The 25748-nt window shown below is 38.8% G+C and overlaps 1 protein-coding gene across 9 annotated transcripts; it reads left to right on the plus strand.

Annotated features, from left to right (window-relative positions):
• Positions 1-1940: 1940 nt before the first annotated feature.
• XIAP (X-linked inhibitor of apoptosis) lies at positions 1941-21296 on the plus strand. 9 transcript variants are annotated; one of them, XM_065643557.1, is made up of 10 exons: positions 1949-2012; positions 3987-4111; positions 6337-6505; positions 8149-8307; positions 11995-12886; positions 14479-14569; positions 16577-16655; positions 17288-17321; positions 18213-18431; positions 19656-21296. In XM_065643557.1, exons 5-10 carry the CDS (start codon positions 12016-12018, stop codon positions 19847-19849), a joined length of 1488 nt encoding a protein of 495 aa, XP_065499629.1. In that variant the 5' UTR covers positions 1949-2012; positions 3987-4111; positions 6337-6505; positions 8149-8307; positions 11995-12015; the 3' UTR covers positions 19850-21296. The 9 variants fall into 9 exon arrangements, with proteins under 9 accessions (XP_065499628.1, XP_065499629.1, XP_065499622.1 ...); XM_065643550.1 differs by having other exon boundaries at positions 6315-6505; positions 14479-14578; positions 19656-21294; XM_065643549.1 differs by having other exon boundaries at positions 14479-14578; positions 19656-21294.
• Positions 21297-25748: the final 4452 nt, after the last annotated feature.

Genomic DNA, 25748 nt, shown 5'->3' on the forward strand with positions numbered 1-25748 from the left:
ATTTCAAACTGAGAGAAATACCAAACCACTGAGAAGTTGGCCCATGCATTACCGGTGAGAGACTGGAAAAGTTATTTATTCTCATGAAGGAGTGAGTGCCATAGTAACCTCAGCAGATGCCACAAGTATGGAAACAAGCCTAATGATGTAAAATTTATATTTTTAAATTATATTTTTGCAGAACAACAAGTCTAAGCATTAGAACTCCAGGACTTTTGCCTAAAGTTAATCATCACATCTTTGTGGTATCAAATTACAAAAGGTCTATAGCACTGCAGCCAAATTGTTTTCTTTAAGAGAAATATTAACAAGAACTTATCTGTAGTAATATATTTTCTGATAGTTTTTCATTAGTCTCCATGTATTTCAAAAGCCTCAGACATTTTGAATTATTTTTCCTCTAGTTCAGGGAAATCTTTTATTTCTTATAGGCACAGCATCACCATTGGACTGCATCAGAAAATGTAAAGTTGTAGGTTGTTCTTTTTCGAATGAAGAGCAACTAGCACGTGGACTTGCATCCTAAATTACTGAGTGTTGTTGTTGATTACCGAATATTTATTATGATTTTTTTTTCTAATTGACAAGGGGGAGTTTGTTACTATTTCATTACTTATAGTAATGGAAGTTACTATAGTAACTTATAATAACTAGAAGCTTTGAATCAAATCGGGCTCTTAGTAGGTGCTGGACAACATAAAGTAAGAAACAATCCTTATCCAAAAGGGCTTTCAGTCTAAGCCCCAGAATCTGCAAACATTCTGGCACATTCTATAATTAGACTGCTGCTCCTGAAATTGTCCCAAACTGTCTGCCACAAGTCTTCAGAGATGTGTGATTTGAAAAAAATGTAAGTTGCTACTGATCGTACGCACAATGGGAAAATCAAAGTTTGAGAATGTTAATTGAAGTATGTGACTTTTCTTGAGGATAGCAGGAAGCAAGTCCCCTACTTAAAGCAAAGTATAACATCTTGACTATATTAAAGTTTGTTGGATCAATCATGAGGGCACCCGAGTTTCTAAAAAAGGGAAAAAGGTTAATGGAATAATGTTGCACAGCAACCATCTCAGTCTTAAAAACGTTTAGACGATTTTGGCTACAACTACCAAAGAAAATAGCCTGAGGTTTCTGTCTGATTTGGAAAATTCTAGTCTGGATACATGAAATTTATATTAGCTAGTAAAGACACAATGTGAAGGGAGGAAAAAAAAAAAAGGCCAGTCCCTCGCAAACTTATTAATAAGTAGCACCACCTGCTTTGCTTTAATATCCCTATGATTTATGAGCAAAGATTGAGAAACAATTATAGTACAGCCCAAGCTGTACTGAGAAGTATCGCCGGTGGCATCTCACGTCTCCTGTGAGCACTTAGATCAGCATCTGGTAGGTGATGTCTCAATTCCCTTATGCAGCCAGTTGAGTCTATAAATTTCAGAATAAATTACTGCACTGTCATGCAATCTTTCAGCCAAGGTGGTTCTTACGAACCACACCTTATTTAGGTCAAACTTGCAACTTTATTAGCGTCGGTGGGCAGGCTGCCAGGGAGCTCCCTTCCCCATTGCCCTGCCGGGTGCTTAACAGGTGTAAACTGTAATGAGCTGTAATTGCTCATTACAAGGGGTGAGGGCAAGGGGCGCGCTGGGATTGGCGTGCTCCGGACCAGAAACCGGCAGGAGAAGACGGCGTGAAATGAAGAGGCTGTTCGAGGTGCTCAGGGAGGAGAAGGAGCCCCCGGCCCACGGCGGGACCCGCGGCACTGAGGGGATGGGGAGGCAGGAGGAGCCGAAGCCGCTGACGCCCGCTGCGCTTCCCGGCTGTGGCCGCTGGGTGCCGCCCTCCGCCGCTGGGAGCCGGCCTGCCGCGCCCCGCACCAGCCCGCCGGGGGGCGCTGCTGCCCGCTCGCCTCCGAGCCGGGCGCGGGGCCGGAGCGGCTGCCCAGAGCCGCCATTTCCTCGGCGCGCGCTGCCTGCGGAGCGCTTCCGGCGGCCGGCGAGGAGAGGGACGCGGTGAGTCGTGAGGCGGGCGCGGCCGTGGCTGTCGGTACCGCGGGGCAGCGGGCGGGATGCGCGTCCCGGCTGCCCGCTCTGGCGGCTGTCGCTGCTCCGGGCAGCTCGGCGGGGCTCCCCGCGCCGGGCAGGGGGCTCGGTCCCTCCGCGCTGGCCGGGGCCCGCCCGCAGCCGGCGCCGGGGGTCCCGGGGGCCGGCGGGGGCGTTGCCATGGGAACGGGGCGGGTGTGCGCGCCGGGCCCGGCTGCCCGCGGCGGGATCCGCAACCCACCGCGCTCCGGAGTGAACACCGAATGTTGCCTTCGTTTTGCAGAAATAAAAGAAAAACTCGCCATGCTAGTATGCGCTGTTGTGCTTGTCTCCGGTTCCTTTGGCATATTTGAGTATCGTTTCCCCTTGCCGATTATTTTCTTTTTCATTTCTTTTTAATAGACTTCTCACATTCTAGAATGTCCTTTCTGCTGCTTGTTACTAAAAACGCAGGTTCAGGTTTTCTATGTTAAGAATTAAGTAGTTATTAAGAATTCTGCAGGAAGGAGTTCGCTCAGATCCCGGTTTTTCAGCTGCGGTTCAGCCCTCAGCCCGTTCTGCACGCTGGCCAGGTGTCTGTGCTGCCCTGGTTCTCTTTACCAGTTAGTGCATTTCTCTCTGCTCCTCTCTTCCTGATAGAGGCCCTACGAATGGGTGTGAGAACTATTTTCAATCTTGGTGATTTCTAGCCTTTTTAATTGTTGTTTACCTGTATCTGCTAAAAGGTATAAATGTGTTCTTGAAACTGCTATTAGATATTTTTGCAGAACTGCTTTTATTATCCTTTCGTTGCTGCAATCTGACTTTGCAATTTTAGTACTTCATGTAGGTAAGTGGGAAGACTTTTGTTTCTTCAGTGAACAATTAGAAGCTACAAGATTTTACAGTAGACTAATTTGGAAGGAAAAGCGACCAACCAGGGGAAGCACTTCTTGTCAAATACTTTTTTTTTTTTTTTTAAATCTAATACCTTAAAGAGCAGTATGATATGCATTAACTTAATCTACTCTTTGTTTATTGTGAGATGAATCACCGCGTAACAGAGAATACAACAATGAAGCACTGTCTCTAAGAAAGCAAGTTTTCATATGATTTGTTGATTAAGCTTTTATTTGAATATTTTTCGTTTTCCTGAGTGCTTCTTCTCGCTCCCTACTTGGTTGCTTTGCAGTTCTCTTTGAGGCCTTTTAAAGAAGACCCAACTAGCCCTTTTCAGAGAAAACTTGGCACCTACAGCATTGGCCAGGAAGGGCAAAGGAACAAGTTAATAATTGTTCTGTACCTCCTCTGACCTTGCCCTTCGTAACCAGCAGCACAAGTGAAAGAATTCTGATGAGGGTGGTTGTTTGGCTGTGGGGTTTTTTTTGACTGTGCCCACCGATATTAGGCAGACTTGCATTTGTTATGAGAACAGTAAGAAAATGTGTGTTCATCTCTTAGTTTTTGGAATGTGAAGATGAATTTCATTTCACACCTCTGTGTAGCTGTGATGGTGCTTCTACACCTGTTGCTGGCCTCCCAGGGTGGCTGAGACAGCTGCAGGGAGCTGGAGACTTTTAGAAAAATCTAAATTAAAACCAGATGCAGAATTTCCTAGGAGAGAGAAGTCTCGATTGTTGGATCTTATTCTGTCTGCTGTTACAGTCTTTCTCCTTTTTGCTACTCTTTAGTTTTTAATTCCAGGATTTTGTTTTGTTTTCTTTGGATCTTCTGGAGTCTCTCCAATCTCGTGTCCCATGCTAGTTTCAGTGAAACACCTGAATTTCAGACTTTCCTTGACCCCAGACTCTTTCAACTTTAGAATAGATTTTTAGTTTGGATTTCTTGGCCAAAGGATAGAATTTTAATTTTTTTTAATCATACTTTTGGAGTTGTGCCTTCATAAACTATGCTGAAGGTTATGTGAAGAGGAAAATTTTTAACCTTTGTTTTTTCTGCCACCAGGAATGCAAATATTTATATTTGTTCTAAAGATTGGTGGAAAACAGAGATGAAACCATTATCTGCTTTGATTAATCTATTACTAAACTTGGTCTGATTGGATACTAATTTCTTGGAGAAAAACTATTGTAAGTATCTTTTGCGGTTTTTGTTTCTGGAGTTAACAGTGTACGGTCCTTTGCTGCATTTTCTTTTTCATAGCATGTGGTCTTTCAGAGTTCTAATCCAAAATAGTCTGAACAAGGCAATTGAAAGTCAGGCTCCAGAAATAACAAGGTTTTTGAATGTGGGGGGAAAAAAAAGTAGCTATGTGTGAAGTTTTCAAGTATGTTAAGACTGAAGGCATGTTGTAAAGCTTGAATTGAATGTCATTCCTATCACAGAAAATATAAATGAAGCTGCACTTACCTTGCAGTTCATTGTCCTTCCTCTTCTATGTTTCAGAGAGTTTCTTATTAAATAGAAATGCAAAGAGTGTTTTCAATGGGTGCAACTTTCATGCTTAACTTTTGGTACTTTAATTAGAATTAATCTCCAACTCATCCCAATTTCCTGAGAAACTTGAAATATGAGGATAGTTTAAGAAAGATTTCCAGGTTTACAAGATTGAGGGGGGTGTGTATATATATGTGTGAGTGTAAAAAAAAAAAAACAAAAAAAAAACCAACCAAAAAACAAAAAAACAAAACCCACAAAAAACAACAAAAACCCCCCACATATGCAAACTCACCTCATATTCTAATAGCAAAACGTTCATTCTAGTGATACCAGAAAGTATCACAATACTACTATGGGATCAGGCTGCAGTTCTGTGGTTGTGAATAACGAACCCAGCGGCATGTCATTTCCAGTTTTAGGAGGGTAGGAGCTGCATATCTTGCATAGCACCCAAAACATATTGGTAGACTTTCTTGGATGGAAACATGCTTCAAATTGTACTAAATACAACTTCCAAGCTGTTTGCTAATAGAGGAAAAAGTTTGGAAGTTTAGTCTCAATTGCTTGAGGAAGAACTTGAAACTAAATCAAATTCTTGTTAATAATACAGCAGTTAATGTTCTGAAGTTGAAACACAAAAATTTTGTAAAACATAGATTTTTATGTCACTTGATTTGTACATCGAAAATCTAAGCATATAATCTAAAAATTAAGAATCTTTTGAAAAATAGATTTTTTTTCCCCTCTATATGAAATGAAGATATCGTTAGGGGATATGGAAAAACTAACATGCTGATATTCTAAAGTGCTGAGGAGCAAAAAAGCCAGAAATGTAAAAATTATTCTTTCACTATGATTTGCCTGAAAGGATACATACAGAATGTCAGTAAGCTTAAATGGTATAATTCAAGTGACCTTATAATTAAAAATTGATAGCTAAATCATACACAGACTTCTATGTGACTTACAGGAGTACAGTGCCTTTCATTGCAAATATTTCATTATATTCCTGCTTATGCTATTAATAAAATGTTCATCTTATGGTAACTGCCAGCGGACTTTGAGAACATCAGGATTGCTCCTTCCTTTTTTGTAGTTTTGTTTTGGTAGGCAGATATTTGAAGTCTTGTGCTCTTGGTGTTGGCTCTCCTGCTCTCTTACCTTTAGTCTCTCTTTCAGTCTCTTTCTCAGTACGCATGAGGTTTGGGGTTTGGTAGGGGTGTTTTTTCTGTGTTGGTTTTGGGGTTGTTTGTGGTGGTGGCTGGTTGGTTGTTTGGGTTTTGCGTTTGTGTGTGTGTATTTTTGTTTGTGTTTTTGTTTTCATTCCTCCCCACACCTTATTTTTAGGTACTGTCATGTGTAGGCAATTAATTTCAGTGGCAGCAGCTGTTGGAACTAAACCTTTGCTTTATATAGGTTTTCCTGTGTCCAAATTAAAAATGCCAGCATCTCTTTCACACTTTGCTTTATACTAAACACTTAGCAAGGTGTGGTAGAGCTAAAATAGTTTTGTCCAGACATTTAGTCCTTCCTCTTTGTTGGTCACTTTGGATAACACTTGTTTAAACATTCATTAATGGCTCTAATGGATTATGTCTGTCTGACTTTTGACATCTCTGTAGAACCAGCTATTTAGGTGACAGCATGCCACTTTTTTCTATAGCGTCTGGTTTTTACTTCTTCCTTCACATACATACAGCCAGAGTTCTTCTGAAGACGTTTATTTTGCAAGTTCACAAAACCAATTTATTTTCTTTCTCTGCCCTCAGCAGATGCAAATTTGTCCCACTCTTACCTACTGAGAGCACTGCCATGAATTCTGTTTATTGCTCTATTCTGTACCCATATGGCTTCTTCATGAAAATAATTCTCAAAATGGTATGTTTCTATTAGCCTGGCCATATTTATTTTTAAGGTGGAGAGTGTGTAAAAGTCTTCGTGACTGGAGTCGAGAATTAGGAGGCTCTAATAGCCTACTATAACCTTGAGCAGCTGACTGACTTCTTATGATGATAAAGCCTGATGGGAAGCTAAGTAGGACCTGTTTGAAAAGCAGACAAATGAAGCTGAGCTGATGGATTTAGGTAAGCCTTGGCACTGAATCAAAACGCATTGTGCAGATACGTACCCTCTTTATAAAATAGGAAAAAAACCAAAAAACCCAACAACCTCTTAGCAGGAATTTTTTTAAATGGCCATTGATACTTGGATGGATGCATGCTAGAATTTGTGAACACTGTTTAAATAAATCCCATGTTTCTTATGTTTTTTAATCTTTACTCTTTCAGCTAGCAGCATGCTGCTTGCTCGATCTAATTGCAGCTGAGCAGGCACAAAGTGAAATTCAGTGAAGTGACATGTGCATAATCTGTGTGTCAGCTGGTACAGTATGTTCTGTTTGATACTTACTTGGTGCACTGCTCTCACATTTCAAAATTCAGTCAACAATAAACACTAACATCACTCTCATAGTCAGCATGCCAAGCAGTAGCAGCTCCATGTTTATGTACCCTTTGGTCAGGAACATGAGGCTGTGCGAGGCGCTTTCTGACTTGTAGGTTACTGCCAGGCTTGTCATGTGGAAGGATTAAAAATAACTCCTTATAATGCCAATCTGTTTTAGGATTAAGGATGGAAATAATCATGTCTAATAAAATATACTTGAAATAGCAAAGCAGGTTCAGTACTTTTCCTTTGAAGCATTTCAGATCTAGGTAATGCAATGATGATGTATTTTTGCATAAAATCATGTGTGTTAATATTCTAAGATCTGAATTGATATGTTTGGCTTGAAAAACCACAGTACAATTTTGCATTTTGTATGCATTAACGTTTTTGCTATAAATTCTTTATTTTTTCTTCTGAAACTTAATCAATAGACTATATAAATTGGTATTCTAACTTGAAAGTGGGAGGTGTCTTGTGACAAATACCTTCCGATGTTTAAAAGCAGGATTAAATGTGGCTCAGCTTCTGAAAGTCTTTCAGGGTAAAATACTTTGTTTATTCACTGCATATATAAGAAGATATTTAATGCTTCAGTAATAGTTAAAAAAATCTCCCAGGTATTACAAGTCAAGATAAATTTTAACATTTCTGGACCTTCTACTTTTAGTTCATATGTGGTTAATTAAATCTATGCAGAAAGGCTTAACTTTCACATACGTAAAGTATATTCTCTGAACTCGGGTTTGGTGCTGGCTTGTATTGTAAAGGCTTGTGCACCTCTCTTAGTTGGCTATTTTGTATTAATATATGTTTGTTTGCCATAATCCATTCAAAAACTTCTCTTCAGTTATTTTACTTCTGCAGTTAATGTTTGAGAGCTGTTATGGTGCAGGTTATTGTTTCAAGTCATTACTCCAACTAACTGGAGTGAGGCAGCTGTTAAAACACCTGTGTAGAAATACTATTCCAAAGCTAGTTCTAATTTTACACTTCAAACAGTTGCTTTTAACAGTTGTTTGAAATAGAAATAATTGAACTTGATGTTGCATTTAAAGTAGTACTGATGTTGTATTTAAAGCGGTATTTACACAGGAAAAGAGTTTGCCTCAATGCTTAATAAATTTATTAATGTCCTTTTCTCTTAAATAAAATTATACTGAAATGTAAACCAACTGCATTTAGAGGGGCTGTCGTAAGGAAAGGGCTTCATAATGTGGATAGAGTGGAGTTAAAGCCAGCAGGTACCTGTGAGGGGTTTGTCCTGCTTCTGTCATTGCAGTATTTAGACATGGCTTTGAGAGGCTCCTGGAACGATGGTTGAATTGTTCTGCTCCGAAAGATCAAGATTAAATAATGTGGTTGATGGAATTTGAAACAGTTACTTCATATTGAAGAACTGATCTGTGGTGATTGGACCTCAGTACTTGCTGCTCTTTTGGTATGTGCTTTTCACGCTATTTTGATTGTGAGGATCGAGATGGATTGCTTACCTCCAGAGAATCCACTGTAGCGAGTATTTTGATTATGGCCATGTTGAGGGCATTTTTTTTTTTAATTCACTATGTTAACAGAAGCAGTATTGGAGTATTCGTAGCACTGTGATTCCCATTGCAGTTGAGGGTGGTACAGATACTGGATTTTGGATAGTTCTGTTAGTTTATTTTTTGCCTGGCATTCACAGCTGATTAAAACTAATCAATAAAGCTGGAAAAGAACATCTCAGTTAACCAAATATAATCTCCATCCTGATTTCTATTATTTCAGTTTAGTCTTTGATCCTCTTCCTTCCTTTGTGTCTTCGCTCGAGTGTTTCCTTCTCAGTTCCCTGGTGTCATTAAAACACACAAACATCTTTCCAGGAAACACCAAAAGGATCAATGGAGTAAATGGAGTAAAACCAGCAAAGTGATTTAAGTAACAGTTTAAAACTCATGCTGTTATTTCCGTTAGGAAAGTCTGTCATATGTGAGGCGTAACCACCTACGTGATATTTTGAGTTCTGCAGCCCGTATTTTTAAAGGTGAGAAGTTATTTTGGGAGCAGAGGAGAAATGCGCAATTAAACATTATATGTTTATAGGCACTCTGAAAATGAAGCCTGCTTTAAAAGAAGTGGAATCTTTGGAATGAAATTATGTGAAGAGTGGATATTTAGCAATTGCAATAAATAAAAGTTTTTGGAATTTTCAGCTTGCTTACTAAAGTATCACAAAAGTACTGAAGACCCAGGTTTGCTCATGCAGCATTAAGTGTGATTTGAGGATCATCCCTGTCAGAGGGCACTGGAGCATCTGGGCCTTACTTAAATTACAATATTTGTTCATGTTGCTTTGGTAAAATATCTTCTTTAGCTTATAAAAAATGACTTGCTGTAAGCAGCGCATTCATGTTATAATGAAGTGTTATATATGCACCTGGTATATATTAGTTGATTTTTTTTTTTATTCTTTATGCGTATGATACTGCTGCATCAGACTTTTCCTTTTAAAACGGCAGATTTTAAGATGAGTTCTGATAATGGAGCAGTTAAATGGTGTTTAAAACAGAACATCTAGATAGTTTACAAGAAGTGGGGGCATAATTAATTCTGTCTCTCACCAGTTTTTTTAACTTCATATGTCATAGTCATCATTGTAGGATGTGGTCACTGCATATGGCACAAGGAGCAAAACCGGCACAAACCAGGGGTGATCTTTGTCTCTAGTAAATTCTTGAGATCTGTCAGACTTGAACCTTGGTCTGTCTGTACCCCGGATTTCACTAAGGACAGGGAGGGGAAATCGGAGAGTGCCTGAGCAGATTGTCTCTGATTTGTCACGCTTATTTTGTATGCAACAGATCAAAAGAGGATGTAGAAACTCTATTCTGATTTTAAAGCAAATATAATTTAAAAAAGTTAATATGTAAACGTTTAAATAGGATGAATTATTTTTCCACTGTTTCTATAAGTAAAATATTAATACATTGAAAGCATATTCATTTGTTCTGTTTTTTCAACATACGTTTTGAAAAGGACTCCCTAAAAGATGTGAAGTAGGTTGTGTTTGCCGCCTTGTAGAAAGTCTTTTAGGCATGCAGATAAGAAAATTAGTTTGCAGCTAATGATGTTTGAGTAATACGAATTACTTTATGAATGCAGTGTAGTAATGATGATAGACCCACAAGGTGGCCTGAGATCTTTACAGAAAGACTCTTAAAGGATTTAAAATAAAATCTTAAAAGGAAATAAACATGCACTTTTAAACTTTTGTTATGAAAACTGGTTGTTTTCAATACACACATATATATTAAAAATATGTATTGTGACAGAGTTCTTATTACTACATGCAATTACTAATTTATTTATTTTTTCCCCCTTCAAAGTCAAAACAAGAATATAGGTCAGATTTGTAGGTCAGTCAATGTAATTTATTCAGAAGCTTTTTTTTTTTTAATTTGCTAAGCTAAAACAGAAGACCACAGTATAATTTCTAGTGTCATTACATTAGTCATGAGCTGACTTAGAGAAGGAATTAAAGCCGGTGCTCAGAAGTAGTCTTGTATCCGTGATTACACGGGGCAAGCGAGCTGAGTCTCAAACATCATATTTTCTCAGCCTTCTTGTAAGTTAATTATCTTTGTGTTCTGGGCAGAGGATGCAGCTATCCTGCAATGCGTAGTCATTTTAATTTTCCCCTTCCACTTCTGAAGTTTAAAAAAAGTTTTTGTCCTTCCCCTTCAAGCTAAATCTGGTATTACATAAGGAATTATTGTAATTGTAACATCTGCATGGATCTTATGGAAAGTATAATCAATACTAATGCAGCTGTTGAGGAAGCTAAATTTTTGCTTGATGGCCTACTCTATAAAGGTGAGGACTGGAAATAGATATATTTTAGGATTCGCGTAGAAAATGGAGGAGGACGCTTGTTCAAATAAATACATGTTCTGTTCTTCTTTACATGCATTTCTTCTTGCTAATTACTGAAGAATTATTGCTTTGTGCCAAGAAGCCCCTTTGGGCAGTCTTATAATAGTTTAATTTACCAATTAATAAAGGAATTAGTTTGAGATGTGTATCAGCAGTAGCCTGTGCTTTACCCAAGACTTTCTAAGTCAATAATATCACTGCACTTGTCCAGACAAGAGATGAATTTTTTTAATGTGCTCTGACTTCATCCATCTTGGGGTCAAGGCGATGCCGATGTCAGTTTGTGGTTCTTGGGCAGGACCAAGTTCCTTTCTTTTATCCTTGTGAAAGAAGGGGCTTGTCCGAGTGCTGTGACGCAGAAGGGCATGGGCAGGACAGCAGTCGGTACTCGCCCTGGAAAAGTGTAGGCAGGGCTTGGAATGTGGGCCGCGTGGTAAGGAGAATGATGATGTTCCTGGAGGGAGGAAGAGCTGAGGTGGTGGCCAAGGCACAGGGACCTGTGATAGTGTTGGCCAGGGCTGGGGGGTCCCAGACTCTGAGCTTAAAAGCACAGCACTTTGAGATGCCCCAGTGAAACATCTGATAGCAGAATATCTTGTGAAATAAACTGAAATGAAAACTGACGTGTGTCTTTATGGTATGAGTCCAAAGGCTCGTTTATTTTTGATGGTTTCACCAATTGATGCTCATTTGTAATGGGCATGCTGGTCATAGCCCTATTACGGGGAAAAATATAGTTGTGTTTCAGAACTGGGCTGTAAATTCTGGCAAATGTGGTCTGGCTTAGACCAGTATTTTAAATTCAGTAACTTCATATTTCATTTTTGGAAGCCTTTTGGCAGGGTTTTGCTGAGAGCTTTTGTTAAATATTTTGTTGATTTCATTCTTGCAGTGTGTGTTTGTTGAGAAGTGCTTTTAAAGCTATAAATGTATACACCTGTGTGTTTTCCAGGTAAATTTTTATTGGCCTGTGAAACTTCATGACCTTCCTGCCTTTCTTTATGGATTTTTTTTTTTGTTCTTTAATTTTGTTTTTAGTGTTCTGGTGTTTGCCTTTGCATGGTGGGGGGGCAGGCAAGGGTGAGATGGGAGGGAAGAGGAAGGGCCATTATTTTAAGACATAAAGGATGGCTAGTTTAATTTAGCCAGTTTCCAGGCTTGCATGTGGGTTTGAATTCTTCTGCCTGTGAAATGAAAACATTTATTCTTCGTTTAGGAAGTCCGAAAGGAGACCCCTATGTGTGAAGAGATGACGTGTAATGGCCCAGATAAGTCAGAAGCTTGTGCCAATTCGGACGCTGACTATGACCAGGAATGGGCGCAGGAACGCTACCGACTGGGGACTTTTGTTGAATTTCCACTTGGCTGTCCAGTTTCAGCATCAGCTCTGGCACGAGCTGGCTTTGTTTATGCTGGAGAAGGTGACAAAGTGAAGTGCTTCAGTTGCCATGCAACTGTTGAGGGATGGGCGCCTGGGGATTCTGCCGTTGAGAGGCACAGAAGGCTTTCCCCAAACTGCAAATTTATTACCGAATCTGCTTTTCTGGAAAATAACATGCATCCTCTTGCTCAGAACTGCCAGCATAGAACTGAAAATGGTTCCAGCAATTCAGGCCTCCCACATACTCTGGATGACTCATCTGATGTGGAGGCAGATTACCTTCTGAGGACTAGGCAGGTTGTGGATATGTCAGATGCTTTGTATCCTAAAACCCCTGCCATGTGCAGTGAAGAAGCAAGATTAACGTCTTTTCACAGCTGGCCCCTCAGTGGGCAGTTGACACCAAAGGAATTGGCTAATGCTGGATTCTATTATACAGGTGTTGGTGATCAAGTGGCCTGTTTTTGTTGTGGTGGGAAATTGAAACAGTGGGAACCCAGCGACAGAGCTTGGTCGGAACACAAGAGGCACTTTCCCAAATGCTTTTTTGTCCTGGGCCGAGATGTTGGAAATCTTCCATGTGAAGAAGGGAGGAGTGGTCTGAACAATGGAGAGCATCCAAGGAATCCATCTATGGCAAATTATGGAAGACGATTACAAACATTTTTAACTTGGATATATCCTGTTGACAAGGAGCAGCTTGCTGAAGCTGGGTTCTATAGCATAGGTAAGGCAGACCTTAAAATGGCTAATATATTTTATAAAGAAATCTTTTATGAATAACTGTTTAGTTATGGAAAAATAGGCTTTTTTTTATTCTAATGTGGAATGATTTGCCAGAATTTCTTTGTAGTGTAAACTACTTTTCGTAGATCGTCAGTAAACTGATCTACATTATATCAAGTATTTTTAATAGCAAAGTATAAAGTGGGTCAAATTAATTTTTAGCAGTAAACCAGCAAAGGGTGTTTTCCTTGCCTGCTAAAGCCCTCATAATACATCTTTCATAATGACAATTACTGAAATTAGTATTGTTTTAATGAAGTGCTGTCCTCCAGCTGTCTACCTTAGGTCTAAGGAGTGGGTTGTGGCCCGTAGAGGAGCCTGCAAACAAGACAGTCCAGGTTGTGTGCCATTTTATTTAGATAATGTGCGTTTGCACTGTCATAGCATTCAGACAGCTGAATAGCAAATACCATTACTACTTACTGTAAAAGCTTTATGAAGACAGTGACTCCAGTGGAAGAGCTTTTTACTCTTAGACATGTAGAGTGTGATTTGGATAAGACTCCAACATCTTTGTGCGTTGGTTTCCCAAGTCGATTGACTTGCACAGTGCCATTAAAGCTCTTTTGAAATTCCTTCACCGAGAGATGCAGTACAAGTGCAAAATGTTGTTCTTCCTAGGTCACAAAGAAAAGGGAGATTATCCAGGATAACTTCTTGCTCTCATTTAATTGGCTTCTCTCCTAGTACCTCTTGGAAGAACCGATTCCATTTGTTTTACTTGTGGCCATAAATAAAACCTTTGATATATTATTATATGGGTGATACAGGAATGGGCAACCTAGGGAAAAGAAACTTCTTTAACAAGCAATATTTGTACCCAGTAGAACTGGTTTTATTGATTTCATCTTGGAGTCCTACAAGTACCCAGCTTCTCACAGCCACGGGAGACCTGTGCTGTGGAGCTGCACTAAATGGGCACCAGCATATCAGACCCAGTGGCTGTTCAAGTGATTTCTGTGAAAACTCTTTCGTGTGGCCTGAGAATGATTTAACTCTGTAGGAAAAAATGATCCATGCCTCCTCTCGTTTCAATAAACACAATATCTAAGCAGTTTCTGGCACATCTTTGATTATAGTAGGCGTAGTGCTAGAACAGAGAGAGCGCAATTTCTCTGAACATCTTCTCAGTCAGTTATGCTGCTGCTGTATAGAGCCCATTCATCTTGATGGTGAAATGGAGCACCAAAAAGGCACATAAACACCCGCAGGGCTTTGTGGTAGGCTGCTTCATGGTTTGTTTACCAGTGCACTGAGCTATTCGAGAATAGATTACTTTTAGCTTTTACTTTTTATCTGTATAATTACTTGCTAAAGTAAAATTCAGGATATTTCATGTGACTCATATTTTGTATTTTTTTAAGCTTATGGCTCTCCTAAACGTTTGTTTCAAACCATGTGTATTACGGTCTCCTTGAAAATGGAGTTCTTTTTAGTTACAATTGGTAATCAATAAAATTTTTTTCTTAACGCTTCAGTTGAAGACTTATGCCTACTAGAAGTACGTAGCTTTATTTTTGTCTGTTTCCTCAGGTAATGGTGATCATGTTGTGTGTTTCCACTGTGGTGGAGGATTGCAAGAATGGAAGGAAAATGAAGACCCATGGGATCAACATGCCAAATGGTATCCTGGGTAAGGTATTTTTTTACTGTTTTATTATTGCATGTCTAAGTTGTTTTTACAGTACGTTACATTTCAATGACAGAGCATACTAATAAAGGTTTCAAAAAATTAACTATGGCTGAAGATTGTTTAGATTTATGAAAATAACTTCCTTTTTTTTAAGTTGCCCTCTTCCATTTCTTCCTTCATTTTTGCCATGTAGGCACCACAGGAGTATTAGTTATCTTCCATGGTTTGTTTTTACTTTTCAATAAGTAAAAAAGATTTTAAGGAATTTTTGCATGGGATCCTTATTTCTGTTGTTCCACCTGTTCTACCTTCTGTAGTCCCACTATTGTTATATATAATCATTAACATATGCTTTAATGTTATATCGGAGGCCTCAAAAGAGGACATGAACCTAATGTTTTCTGTGAGAAGCAGGAGGGAGGTCTTCTAAAGTGGGTGGGAAAGAGAACTAAATCTCAGGAGGCTGAGGGCACACCTAACTCAATACAGGTGATCAGTGTGAAAGGTTGCCCTGAAATTCTACCTTCTCACTAACTTTATTTTTAAGTCAGTGTTGTTTGCATGCCAGTGTGTTTGTAGGAATTATTAAAGGGATGAGGAGACTTCCGTGTCTGGACTTAACTGCTGTCTTGGATAGCAGAATTGTGAAGTTCTGTGAATATGTATCCAATATTTTTTTTCTTCCTTATCCAAGTCCTACATTCTAATTGTTGTTTTAATAGCTTCATACATGTCAAAGTTTGTAACTTCTGTCAGGATACAAAATGACTAAACTTCTGACACAACAAACCTGTTTGTGCAAACAAATGTGGAGAGTCAGTAGTGGTATTGAATTCAAAACATACTTGTGCATAATTTATAAGTCGTTTTTAGAAAGACTGCCAATTTTGTCTAAAGTCTGTCTTGAAGAAAGAAGGAAAAGTGTATGACACATTTTTTCTTACAGGTGAATAAAAGCTGTTCAAGTACAAAGACTTAGCTACTTGTATAGCATTGATAAAATCAATGTATTTTGTGCGTTAGCTGCCAAATTTGTCTTCTGTGGTGGAAAGCCTGCTGCAAGTTAGTATTTATGCATTAGCTGATCCTTTTTTCAACAGTGGTACACGCAGCTTTTAATTGTTAGCCTCTGCCACTAAAGAGATGTCATTCCAAGTTTTTGGCTTGGTGTAGCGAATGGTTAAGATGCATTTTCTTACTATGTTTCACTCCTCCTTATACAAGTTTGATTTTTGGTTTAGGTTGCTTAAATGATGTCAGATTTGATGATTTTTTTTCTCAGATCATTAACTGTCGTACATGGAGTTTGTGTTTGCACGTTGGCTCCCTGGGCGGTGTAGAGTCTGTCTCCATGGGCTGCCGAAGAGAGACAACTATTGCATTCTCTAGGTCTGCTGGTAGGGAAGAGCTCAGCCCAGTGGCTACAGCTGCTTGGGAAATAGGGAAAGCAAGCATGCAAGGCACCTGGCTGACCAGTGGCTGCTTTTCTTGCATTGCAAAAGACTAGGAGCCAGGCTCTTCTTAGTGACAACCAACGATAGGACAAGGGGCAATGGGTACAAACTGGAACACAGGAGGTTCCACTTAAATATGAGAAGAAACTTCTTCCCAGTGAGGGCGACAGAGCCTGGCCCAGGCTGCCCAGGGAGGTTGTGGAGTCTCCTTCTCTGCAGACATTCCAACCCGCCTGGACACCTTCCTGTGTAACCTCATCTGGGTGTTCCTGCTCCGGCGGGGGGATTGGACTGGATGAGCTTTCGAGGCCCCTTCCAATCCCTGACATTCTGTGGTTCTGTGAGAGATAAGTCCTGCTGAAGTGATTATGATGTTTTTAGAAGTGTTTAAATGATGTTACTGACATTGACTAAACATTAAGAAATTTCAAAAGCAAGCATTCTGTATGATGTCAGAAATGTAGCGAAGCTTTCCAAAGTTATGTAAACAATATTTGTTGCCTGCTTATGCAGTTTTATTTTAACTAAATGTTTTCATTTATAGGTGCAGATTTGTGAGAAAAGAAAAGGGGCTCGAATTTATAAATAATGTTCACTTACGAGATGGATATGGGGATTCAACAGTAAGTGTCTTGCGTATTAATCAGATAATTTTGTTAAAATAGAAAACAATCTTAATTAGAAGAGTAACTTCGTATGAAAATTATATTAACTGCACATTGTTAGTCCTCCTGCTGCTTCTTTCATTGGCAGAAAGTGAAGAACGTTGAAGTATGTTGTAGTTCTATCATTTAGGGTTCTCCTTAGTTGGGTTCTGGATTTCAGGTGTAGGGGACCTTGTATATGTTGTCTGTCTGGTATTGAACAAGTGCTGTTGTTTTATAGCCTGGGAACCTAAGGTTTATGATGAATAATTTCCTTATTCAAGTGTAGTAGATAATTTTTCTTGTTGGTAGAGCGTTGTTAAACACGTAGGTAGTCACTAAAAAGTAGACCCAATGTTATTTTAGAATTCTTCAATAGTCTAAGAATTGTGTACATATGATTATAGCAAAGATGGGTTAAAATGAAAATTTAAAACAATATGAAAGACGTAACAAAACGCTGCTCCCTTTGCAGTTATTCAGAGCGGATTTAATAGTTTCAGTCAATAAAATAACTGAGATCAAATAGTTATTTTCTGTCTTTAACTGTATAGGTTTCCTTTTATCTTCTGCAAAATTGTAATTTTGTCTGTTTATATTTCACTTTTTAGACAGAAGCTGCTGAAGGGACAATACTTCCTAAAGGTATCTGTTCAGGAAAAAAAAAAAAACAAAACATACCACACCACACTCCTCTCCATTTTGGAATCTATATTTGCATGTATAGTAAAGGAAATGGTTAATTTTAAAAATAACGTTATTACGTTTTAAAATAAAACATGACAGGCAAATTGTTGGGTGATGCTCTTCCATTGCTTCATTGCTTCTAATCAACTGCAGAATGAATTTTATTTCTTGTGGGGGAAAATCTAATCATGGTTGGATAAATATTGTAAAGATTGTAAACCATGGAAGAAGTACATATAGGATGCAGTCTTATCTTTATAGCTATTGAATGTGCATCAAGTATCACTAGTGCTGTGGGATGAATGTTAAAGAATACTGAAATGAAACAATCGCTGGTGCTTTTCAGGAGGCAGGAAGAGTTGGTCTGTTAAATAGCAAGGAACAGGACGCTGAGCAAGCTTAAACAGCTTGTGATGTGTTCCGGTGTTGTGTGTTCCTGCAACATTTTTCACAAATACCAAGCAATAAAAAGACAGTTAAAAGGGTAGAAGGAATGCATTCCAGGGAATGATACCTGTTGCTAGTAAGAGTGGTTACACAAAACTTATTTTAGAAATCTTATTTACGGGAGGGAAAGGTTAAGATGTTTGCTCTTTGAACAATCTTGTTAAGTAAAGAAGAAATTAGTAACATAATAACTGGAAGTAAGTTGTTTTCTGGTGTGTGTGTGGTGTTGTGTTTTTTTTTTTTTTTTTTACAACTAGCAAAATTCTCAAATTAGAAATATAGTTCCTTTGCCTAGATATTTGTAAAGGTGTCTTAGAGTACTATAGTGAATACTGTCCAACAGTCAGATGCATCCTTGTTAAAGTGTTTTATTGTTTTTTTGACCTTTTTTTTTTGTTTTAGATGATCTCTTACAGAATCCTTTGGTACAAAGTGCCATAGACATGGGTTTCAGTTTGTCTGAGATTAGGAGCACCATGGAAAAGAAATTGCAGATGTCTGGAGAAAGTCACACATCTGTTGGGGATCTGGTAGCAGACTTAAGTGCTCAAAATACAAGGGAAGAACAACCAAATGAAATTCCAGTTGAGGAAAATGAGCTTATTCAATTACGAAACCTCTGTGTGTACTTTCATATCAGCTCTTTAGTCTATGAAATATATCTTACTGTTATCTGTAAAATAAGTAGTATTTATACTTCAAAAGTGTTTAATATTGAAATAATAGTCTAGTGTGCTTGTGGGAAAGGTTATACATGCTATTTAGAAAGCCAAAATTATTGTGAAAATGACATTTAAAATTAAAAGCAAGGTTCACTATAAATGTCAGGACCAGTGGCAAAATGACATGGACACACTAACAATATTCAGTATAATCAAAATGAAAAATCTTAGGAGGGGATTCTTTATTTTTCAGTATAAAATTTTGCATGGGACAGAAGCACTTTCCTCCTTGGCCATTAAGACCAAGTGTACTTCTAGGTGGTGTTTCTTTCAAGTTGTTTGTGTTCCCGCTGTGCTGGGACATGCACGTTACGCTCAGAGCCGTTGTGGTGCGCTCTGCACACACACCAAACCCAACATTTCTCACTCAGGACACTTGTATTTAAGACAAGCATATGGGTGAATTCATAGGGAGGGAAAAAAACCATCTGGTTGGCATGATAGGAAGAAAACTTACCAGCCCGCTCTTCCTAATGAGATTTTTAAATTGACGTTATGGGGGAAAAGAAGTTGCAGTGAAGACAGACATTATTTTTGTGGTTGGGTGTGCAGAGCGTTCCCCAAGTGGCAGGGCAAGGCATTTGAAGTTTGCATTTTCAAATGGGGCATACTGGAGTAATAAAGAGCTCATGTACAATGCAAAAGTGATTCTTTCTGTATCACAACTTATAAAGCTTTAGAAGCATGGGCATTTTGAAAACAGGCAGGGAAAGAAATCACATCCTCATTCTTTTAATTGGGAAAAGTCTCTGAAAAAAAAAATCCAAATTGTTTAACCGTTATCAATGAGCCTTTCTTGTACCTTCTGTGCAAGTTTTGGGAGTTGTCAATGGGAAGTTCCTGATTGAGAGATGCATATCCTAAATTCTATAGATATTTCAAGCTCTTGCAAATACAAATAGCTGAATTCTCTTCTTGCATTTTCCTGGGAGTTGTAATGAGATGGGGTAAGAGGGGGAGAGGATTCCATGCTGTAGCTTGATTTCCTATCTCTTGTAATTTTTTTTGACTTTTAAAGGTGTGACCTTTAAATCATATGAAGAAAACCTTGTCTTTGTGTGTAAAGAAAAAAAAATTCAAAGGTATTAAGTATGTTAACTTACATTGTGTTTATTTTCCTTAGATCTCAGTACTGAAGAGAAGTTAAGACGCTTGCAGGAAGAAAAGCTTTGTAAAATCTGTATGGCTAAAAACATATCAGTTGTCCTCATTCCCTGTGGTCACCTAGTTGCCTGTAAGGAATGTGCTGAAGCAGTTAATGAATGTCCCCTGTGTCGTACAAATATTATGAAAAGGCAGGAAATCTTTATGTATTAGTGAAATATACAGCACTGTGGATGCAAACATTTCCTGCTTTATTGCTTTAAATATATGTAATGTAATGTAAAAAAACTGAGTTAATTCCAGGACGTAATCATATGGCAGTATTTAGATTTTTCTGCTGTCCATCTCTAAATACATTTTAACATGTTAAATTATTTTTCTGAAGTAATTTTTTTGTATGTAAAAGCCAATACTGAAAGGCAAATATATATATATATTCTGTAACTTCAGTTTATAGAGCTGATTTGAGAAAGCCTGAGTAATGCAAAGCTTTATTTATGTGATCATTCCTTTGCTTCACTTTGGTAAGACTCTGTATGACTGAAGTTTATGCAAATACAGCTGTATAAGGAGTCAGGCCCTATATAAAATTTGTAAATAAGTGAATTTAAAAAATTATTATATACAGGTATGTTATATCTGAGATTTTATCTTCTCAAAAATGTTACATAAGATTGAAAATGTTTGTTTCTGTAACTTTGGTTGTGACATAATTCAGAATGCACGTAAACCTGCTGCTGAAAGATTTCACCTTATGTGTGTTGCTGCTGCTGCTAAGTTCGTCTGTTTTGATGTATAATTCCTGTCTCCCCTTTTTTTTTGTTTAGATGTATAAATTGGCTTCAGTAAACTGCTTTTAGCTATCTGGTTTTGACAGAAATGCCTCTGTATATAAAATGTATATTCTTTTAAAAGAGAATAGAAGTGAAGGAGATTTTACGTCCCTTGTGCCCTTCATGAAAGGAGTGGTCTCGATTTAAAATGCCCTCCCAGCACAAAAAGGTGTTCATTGTTGGACTTTTTTTCTTGTGTGGTTTGGGGGTTTTTTTGGTTGTTATGGTTGTTTTGGTTAGTCCTTACCTGCTAATGCTTTTAGGTGCTTTTGTTTGACTAGTTTTTCATAAAAGACCATTGAACTCTGTCTCCATGAAAATGCTTTCTTGGTTTGGTTTGGGTTTTGGTTTGTTTTAGTAATTTACCAGTAGTGTTAGAAATCTTACATTTTTGTTCTTGTTGGTTTGCAGCATTTAAATCTAAAAGTTGAGAACTGTTCTAGTGAGAATCACCTTAAAATAGTTAATGCAATAGTTATTACCAGACTGATCGTCAATTCTCCAAAAGGTATCATAGCTTTGTACTTAAGTACAGCTGGTTTACAATCACTCTAATTATGTAACTTCCTTATTTTGTGGAGCTACTAATGTGTTCTGTGTATATATTTTTATCTTTGAGTCTTACACACTAATATATTTAGAATATACAGAATATAGTTTTTCACGTGATAAAAGTTTTAAATCCAATACACAAGTTTAATGTCTACTTTTTCTATTTTTTTAAATACATGCTGTGATTATATACTGGTGTAATGTTATGAATATTTAAAATAAAGTGCAAGCCAGTTCTTCTTGATCAGTGTATTTGTTTCTCTCATGTAAAAACACAAAATCCTAACAGAAGGTTGCTTGCTGTTGCTTTTTTTGTTTTTGTAACCTGACTGTTACTAATTTAACCTGAGTGCTATTAAGGATAACAAATATATTTTAATTGGAGAAGAAATAAAATCTGTTTGTATAAATTAAAGTTCATTAGTTATAAAATTAAAATAGGATAATTTTACTATTTTTATAATAGATTAGTATTTGATACTTAGGAATACACGATGACCAGAAATTCATAAATAATTCAGCACAGAAAGGTTGTATTTTGCCTTTTTGTGCCTTTGAAGAGTTTAGCGTTTCATATAATTCACGCATACGGAGGTGTTTCAGCACAGACACAGACGGGCAATCCTGACACGCTCATTTCTTACACCCGTTTGCGCTTCCAGGGAAGGTTTCTATACTTTTTCAAGGGAAATTAAAGGGGAGGGACCGGTGTTTACCCATGAGCTGGTGTCTCTCGCCTGAAATAGCTGTTGAGTTGTGCTGCGGTCCCTGTCGCGGCGAGTCTGCGGCAGCCGGGCTGGTCCTGACCTTCAGGTCCTGACCTTCGCCTCCCGACAAGGAGCCCGATCCAGCCCGCGGAGCTTGGCCTGGGGCTCCGCACGCCCTGTCCGGGCAACAGAGTGACTGAGTTTTCCTTGGGTTTTCGTTTTGTAACAGTTCTAGGAAGGAGGTGGGTTTTGGCTGTAAGTCTAGCATGTAAACTGTCAGAGAAAAGCCAGAAGTATGCCACAAATAGTCCCCTCTAAACTGAAATGGGGAGGAAACACGTCGTCCAAGTGATATGCCAGCAAATAGCAGAATGCTTCATGTTAAAGCTTGTTAACTTTTAAAAGGTATGCTGTGTCCCTTATTGGAACATTTTGATAAATGTTATAAAAGACATAGCTATAACAGCAATTCAAATTTTAGTTAGTTAGGAACACCAAAGGATTAAAATCCTGTTAGTGAGATGACAAAATAACTGCTCTGTAGGTTTAGGTTTGGTGTGTTGGTTTTTTTTTTAAAAACAAAACCAAAAACCTATAATCGGGTTCTACTCAGAGTACATGTGAAAAAATAATTAGTATACTCATCAAATTTTGACAGCTCGAATTAGGAAGATGTTTTTCCCGATTGTTTTGATTTTTTCAGTGTATTAAAGAAACAGAAGAAATTCCATGGATGCTGATACTGGCCCGAGTGTTTAAAGACACAGAAATTAAAGATGTAAGTAAAGGGAATAGAAGCACAGATGCTTTGAAAAGGAAGTTAGTAGCAGGACAAAGATGACTTGGGAGTTGATTAATTTTTTTTTTTTTTTTTTAATAAGAGTTACTTGGAATGAAGAGCTATGGAATATATTCAAGTATCAGTATTCAGTAACTTTCTTCTAGTAGCTTCTGTATAAAACCTCCTTTCTGTTTTCCTTCCAACTGCAGAACTATTTGCTGCTCTAGATAAGTGGGGGATTTCCAAGGGTTTTAAATAATGTGTTCTGGAACCGTTTTGTTTAGAAAACATGGAGATTGCATGCCTAATGTAGGAACAGAAGGCTAAAATATGGAAAACACATAGATTTAATTCTCTTCTTATGCATTTAGCTTTTTCTCACTGCTTTGAAACATGGGGCTTGAAATACAATCCTGACTTAACTCTCCTGGTTGCTGCAGCTTGTGTCTCTACAGATACTTCACTGTCTGTACTTTTTACAACTTATTTTGGGGCTTGATCCGTGGCTCATGGCACAATAAGATTTTCAATTATTCTAGGGGTTTTTTTTTTAGTTGAAGTATTTTAACACTTATTTTTACATTGGCTGGTTAGTTTTGACCACAATGCCCCAGCGTTTATTTTTATTGGCTCTATGTGCAGCCTGAAGCTGCAGGACAAATAGTTTGTTCAAGTTTTCAAAGCATTGTCATTAACCGAAGAGGTGGGTTTTCTTGTTAGCTTTTTACGTTTGTTTTTCTTGAAATTCACAAAACTTTATATACAGTGGGTTGTTTTACATGCATAAGTTTTACTGAATAGCTTGGAAATTTGACCAAGAAATTCTTTCCTCCCCCGTGACCCCGCCGTGGCTTCGCACTGATTCGGGTTGTGGAAAGGATCTTGCCATCTTGGCGAAGGCCACCGCGCCACGCTGCTTCACAACGTGTACCGATGCTGCTGGACGGCAATTAGTGTGTCAGAATTATACAGCGGCTTTCTGTGAGGAGCCAAATGACCTGTGATAATAAAGAACCTTTGCTGAAATCCAGATTTTATCTTTAGTTTTACTTTTAAGCAGGAATTCCTGTTAAGCAATGCTGACATCCATGTTAAACTGTGAGCATTAATTCAGGGAGTATGGCTCTGTGACCAACTTAAGAACTTGCTTCTTCCTAGGAGAGGAAAGAAGACAGTATATACTAAGTTATAAATGGCTTGGATCAACAAAATCCCAAGGAAAATGGGAGGGGAACTATTAAATATATTGTGAGTACCTAACATTTCAAGGCAGGTGAAAACTACTTGGTTGCCTTTGGATAATTATTATTTTACAGTTTTATAGCCTGGACAGCTATTGATGATGGCTGAGATAAAATACTTGATAAGTTAGAATTGCTGGAAATGTGTTGGAGAGATATTCGAATTAGGATTTTGCTCTTAGATTGAAAAATAGCGTGTACTGTCAAGAAATGAACAACAGTTTGCAGAGTTCCACGGTGAAAACATCTACGAGAATGATTACAATAATTGCTGAAATGCCAAGTTTAGTAGAAACACATGTGGTCACCTGCAAATTTTGGAGAATGAATTCATATAACTTGCAGAAATTACCAAGACAGAACACATTTAAATTTATTCATGTTATGTCTTCGTGATCTCACAAAGTTGAATCTTGCCATAGAACTCTCGACATAGTTTCTCTGGCGTTACTTAGTTTTGCACGGTATGGTAAGAGTCATCACTTAAGCCAAATAGTTCATCTTCTGCCTACAAGCTTTTCAAACGCGGGTGTCAAGCCACAGTTGTCTCCTCCTTTTAGCTCTTGTGTAACAGAGCGAGGCCGCTGAGCCTCGGACGGGCTTCGCCTACCCGTCCTGCTCAACCAGCCCGTGATGTTACTGGAGTTGATACGGGAGCTCCACTGGTAGGGTACAAGTCACCGGAAAACTACCCGTTGCTTCAAATATCTCTTTTCAATTGATGTTTTGCAAAGTAGAATGTACCAAAAGTAACATTAATTCAACTCCTATCTCTGCATTACAATTTAGCCCCTTTATAACTTTGTTAAAAGTTACTTTGTAAAGGCTTAATGGGCAATTGCAAGTTTCTGTAAGGAAGACCCATGCTGCAGGTTGGAAGCTTCACCTCTGCTGGGCTCACAGCTGGAACCAGGGATACAGAGAACCGAGGTGCCCCCCGGGGAGTGGGGCTGGGAATCGCTGTCCTTGGCACTTGTGGCGAGTGTCCCAAGAGTGCCCTTGGCCATGGAGGGAAACAGTTTGGTCACAGCTGCTGGCGCTGGGGCTTTGCAGGACCTCTAGAATCACGCTAAAGGAAGTTACAGTCTAAAAGAAGTATTTTTATCGTAACGGTTTTGAACATCTGTGCAAACCACCAAGATGCCATAAACGGTTGTATTCCTTGCAACTTATTACACATTGTGCTGCTTACAAAAAGTCTAAGTCACAGCTCATGACAAGATCACACTTTGCTTTGCCTCCACCTCCCACTGTGCCAGAGTCAAGGCAGCAAGAACGGCCTTGAGCCCCAGACACGATTGGAAGGAGAAGGGACTTCCAGGAAGCACTGTATGAAAGAAACCTTGGAGCTGGTTGACGATGAAATCTAAACCAAAGGAAACCACATTAGGGATATATGTAGGATCTTGGGAATATGGTAGGTCAGCCCCAGAAAACCGTGCAAGCTTGTTATCTGAAAGAGTAGTCTGTTCCTTGACCTCATCTGTCATGTAAGTAACAACCTCCCCCCCATTGTATATAGTTCCACTTTACCCTTCTAAGTTCTGGCCTTGGTAGTTTGTGGGGAAAAGACCAAGATAAACCAATTTACTGTCATCATCCAAACCTGCTGTTTGCCTGTAAATACAGGAGAGATCTGTCCCATTCGTTTGGCGGAGGATTTTCCTCAAAGCTTAAACACAAACGCATTTGACTTTATTGTTTATAATAGTTTTGCTCCATGATCTCGGGCGGAGGTTGAGCTGAATAACAACATTTCTGTCCCAGTTCCACTCTCACCTCACCTGACCACGAGCCGGCCTCCTTTGTCCCCGTGTCTGGCACCCCTCGGCTCCGTGTCGGAGTCTCGGGGGCTGCAGGCCCCTGACACCCGACCAGCTCAGAACGGCTCTCTGCTCCTGGCAGGGGTTTGCCCTGCGCATCAAGAGTGCCCTGTAGCTTCACTGCTTGTTTTCCAGCTGTCTCTAAGCCAAAGCTGCTTCCCCTGCTCAGTGCTAG

Source organism: Caloenas nicobarica, chromosome 12 (genome assembly GCF_036013445.1).
Source record: "Caloenas nicobarica isolate bCalNic1 chromosome 12, bCalNic1.hap1, whole genome shotgun sequence".
In the NCBI taxonomy this organism is placed as follows: Eukaryota; Metazoa; Chordata; class Aves; order Columbiformes; family Columbidae; genus Caloenas; species Caloenas nicobarica.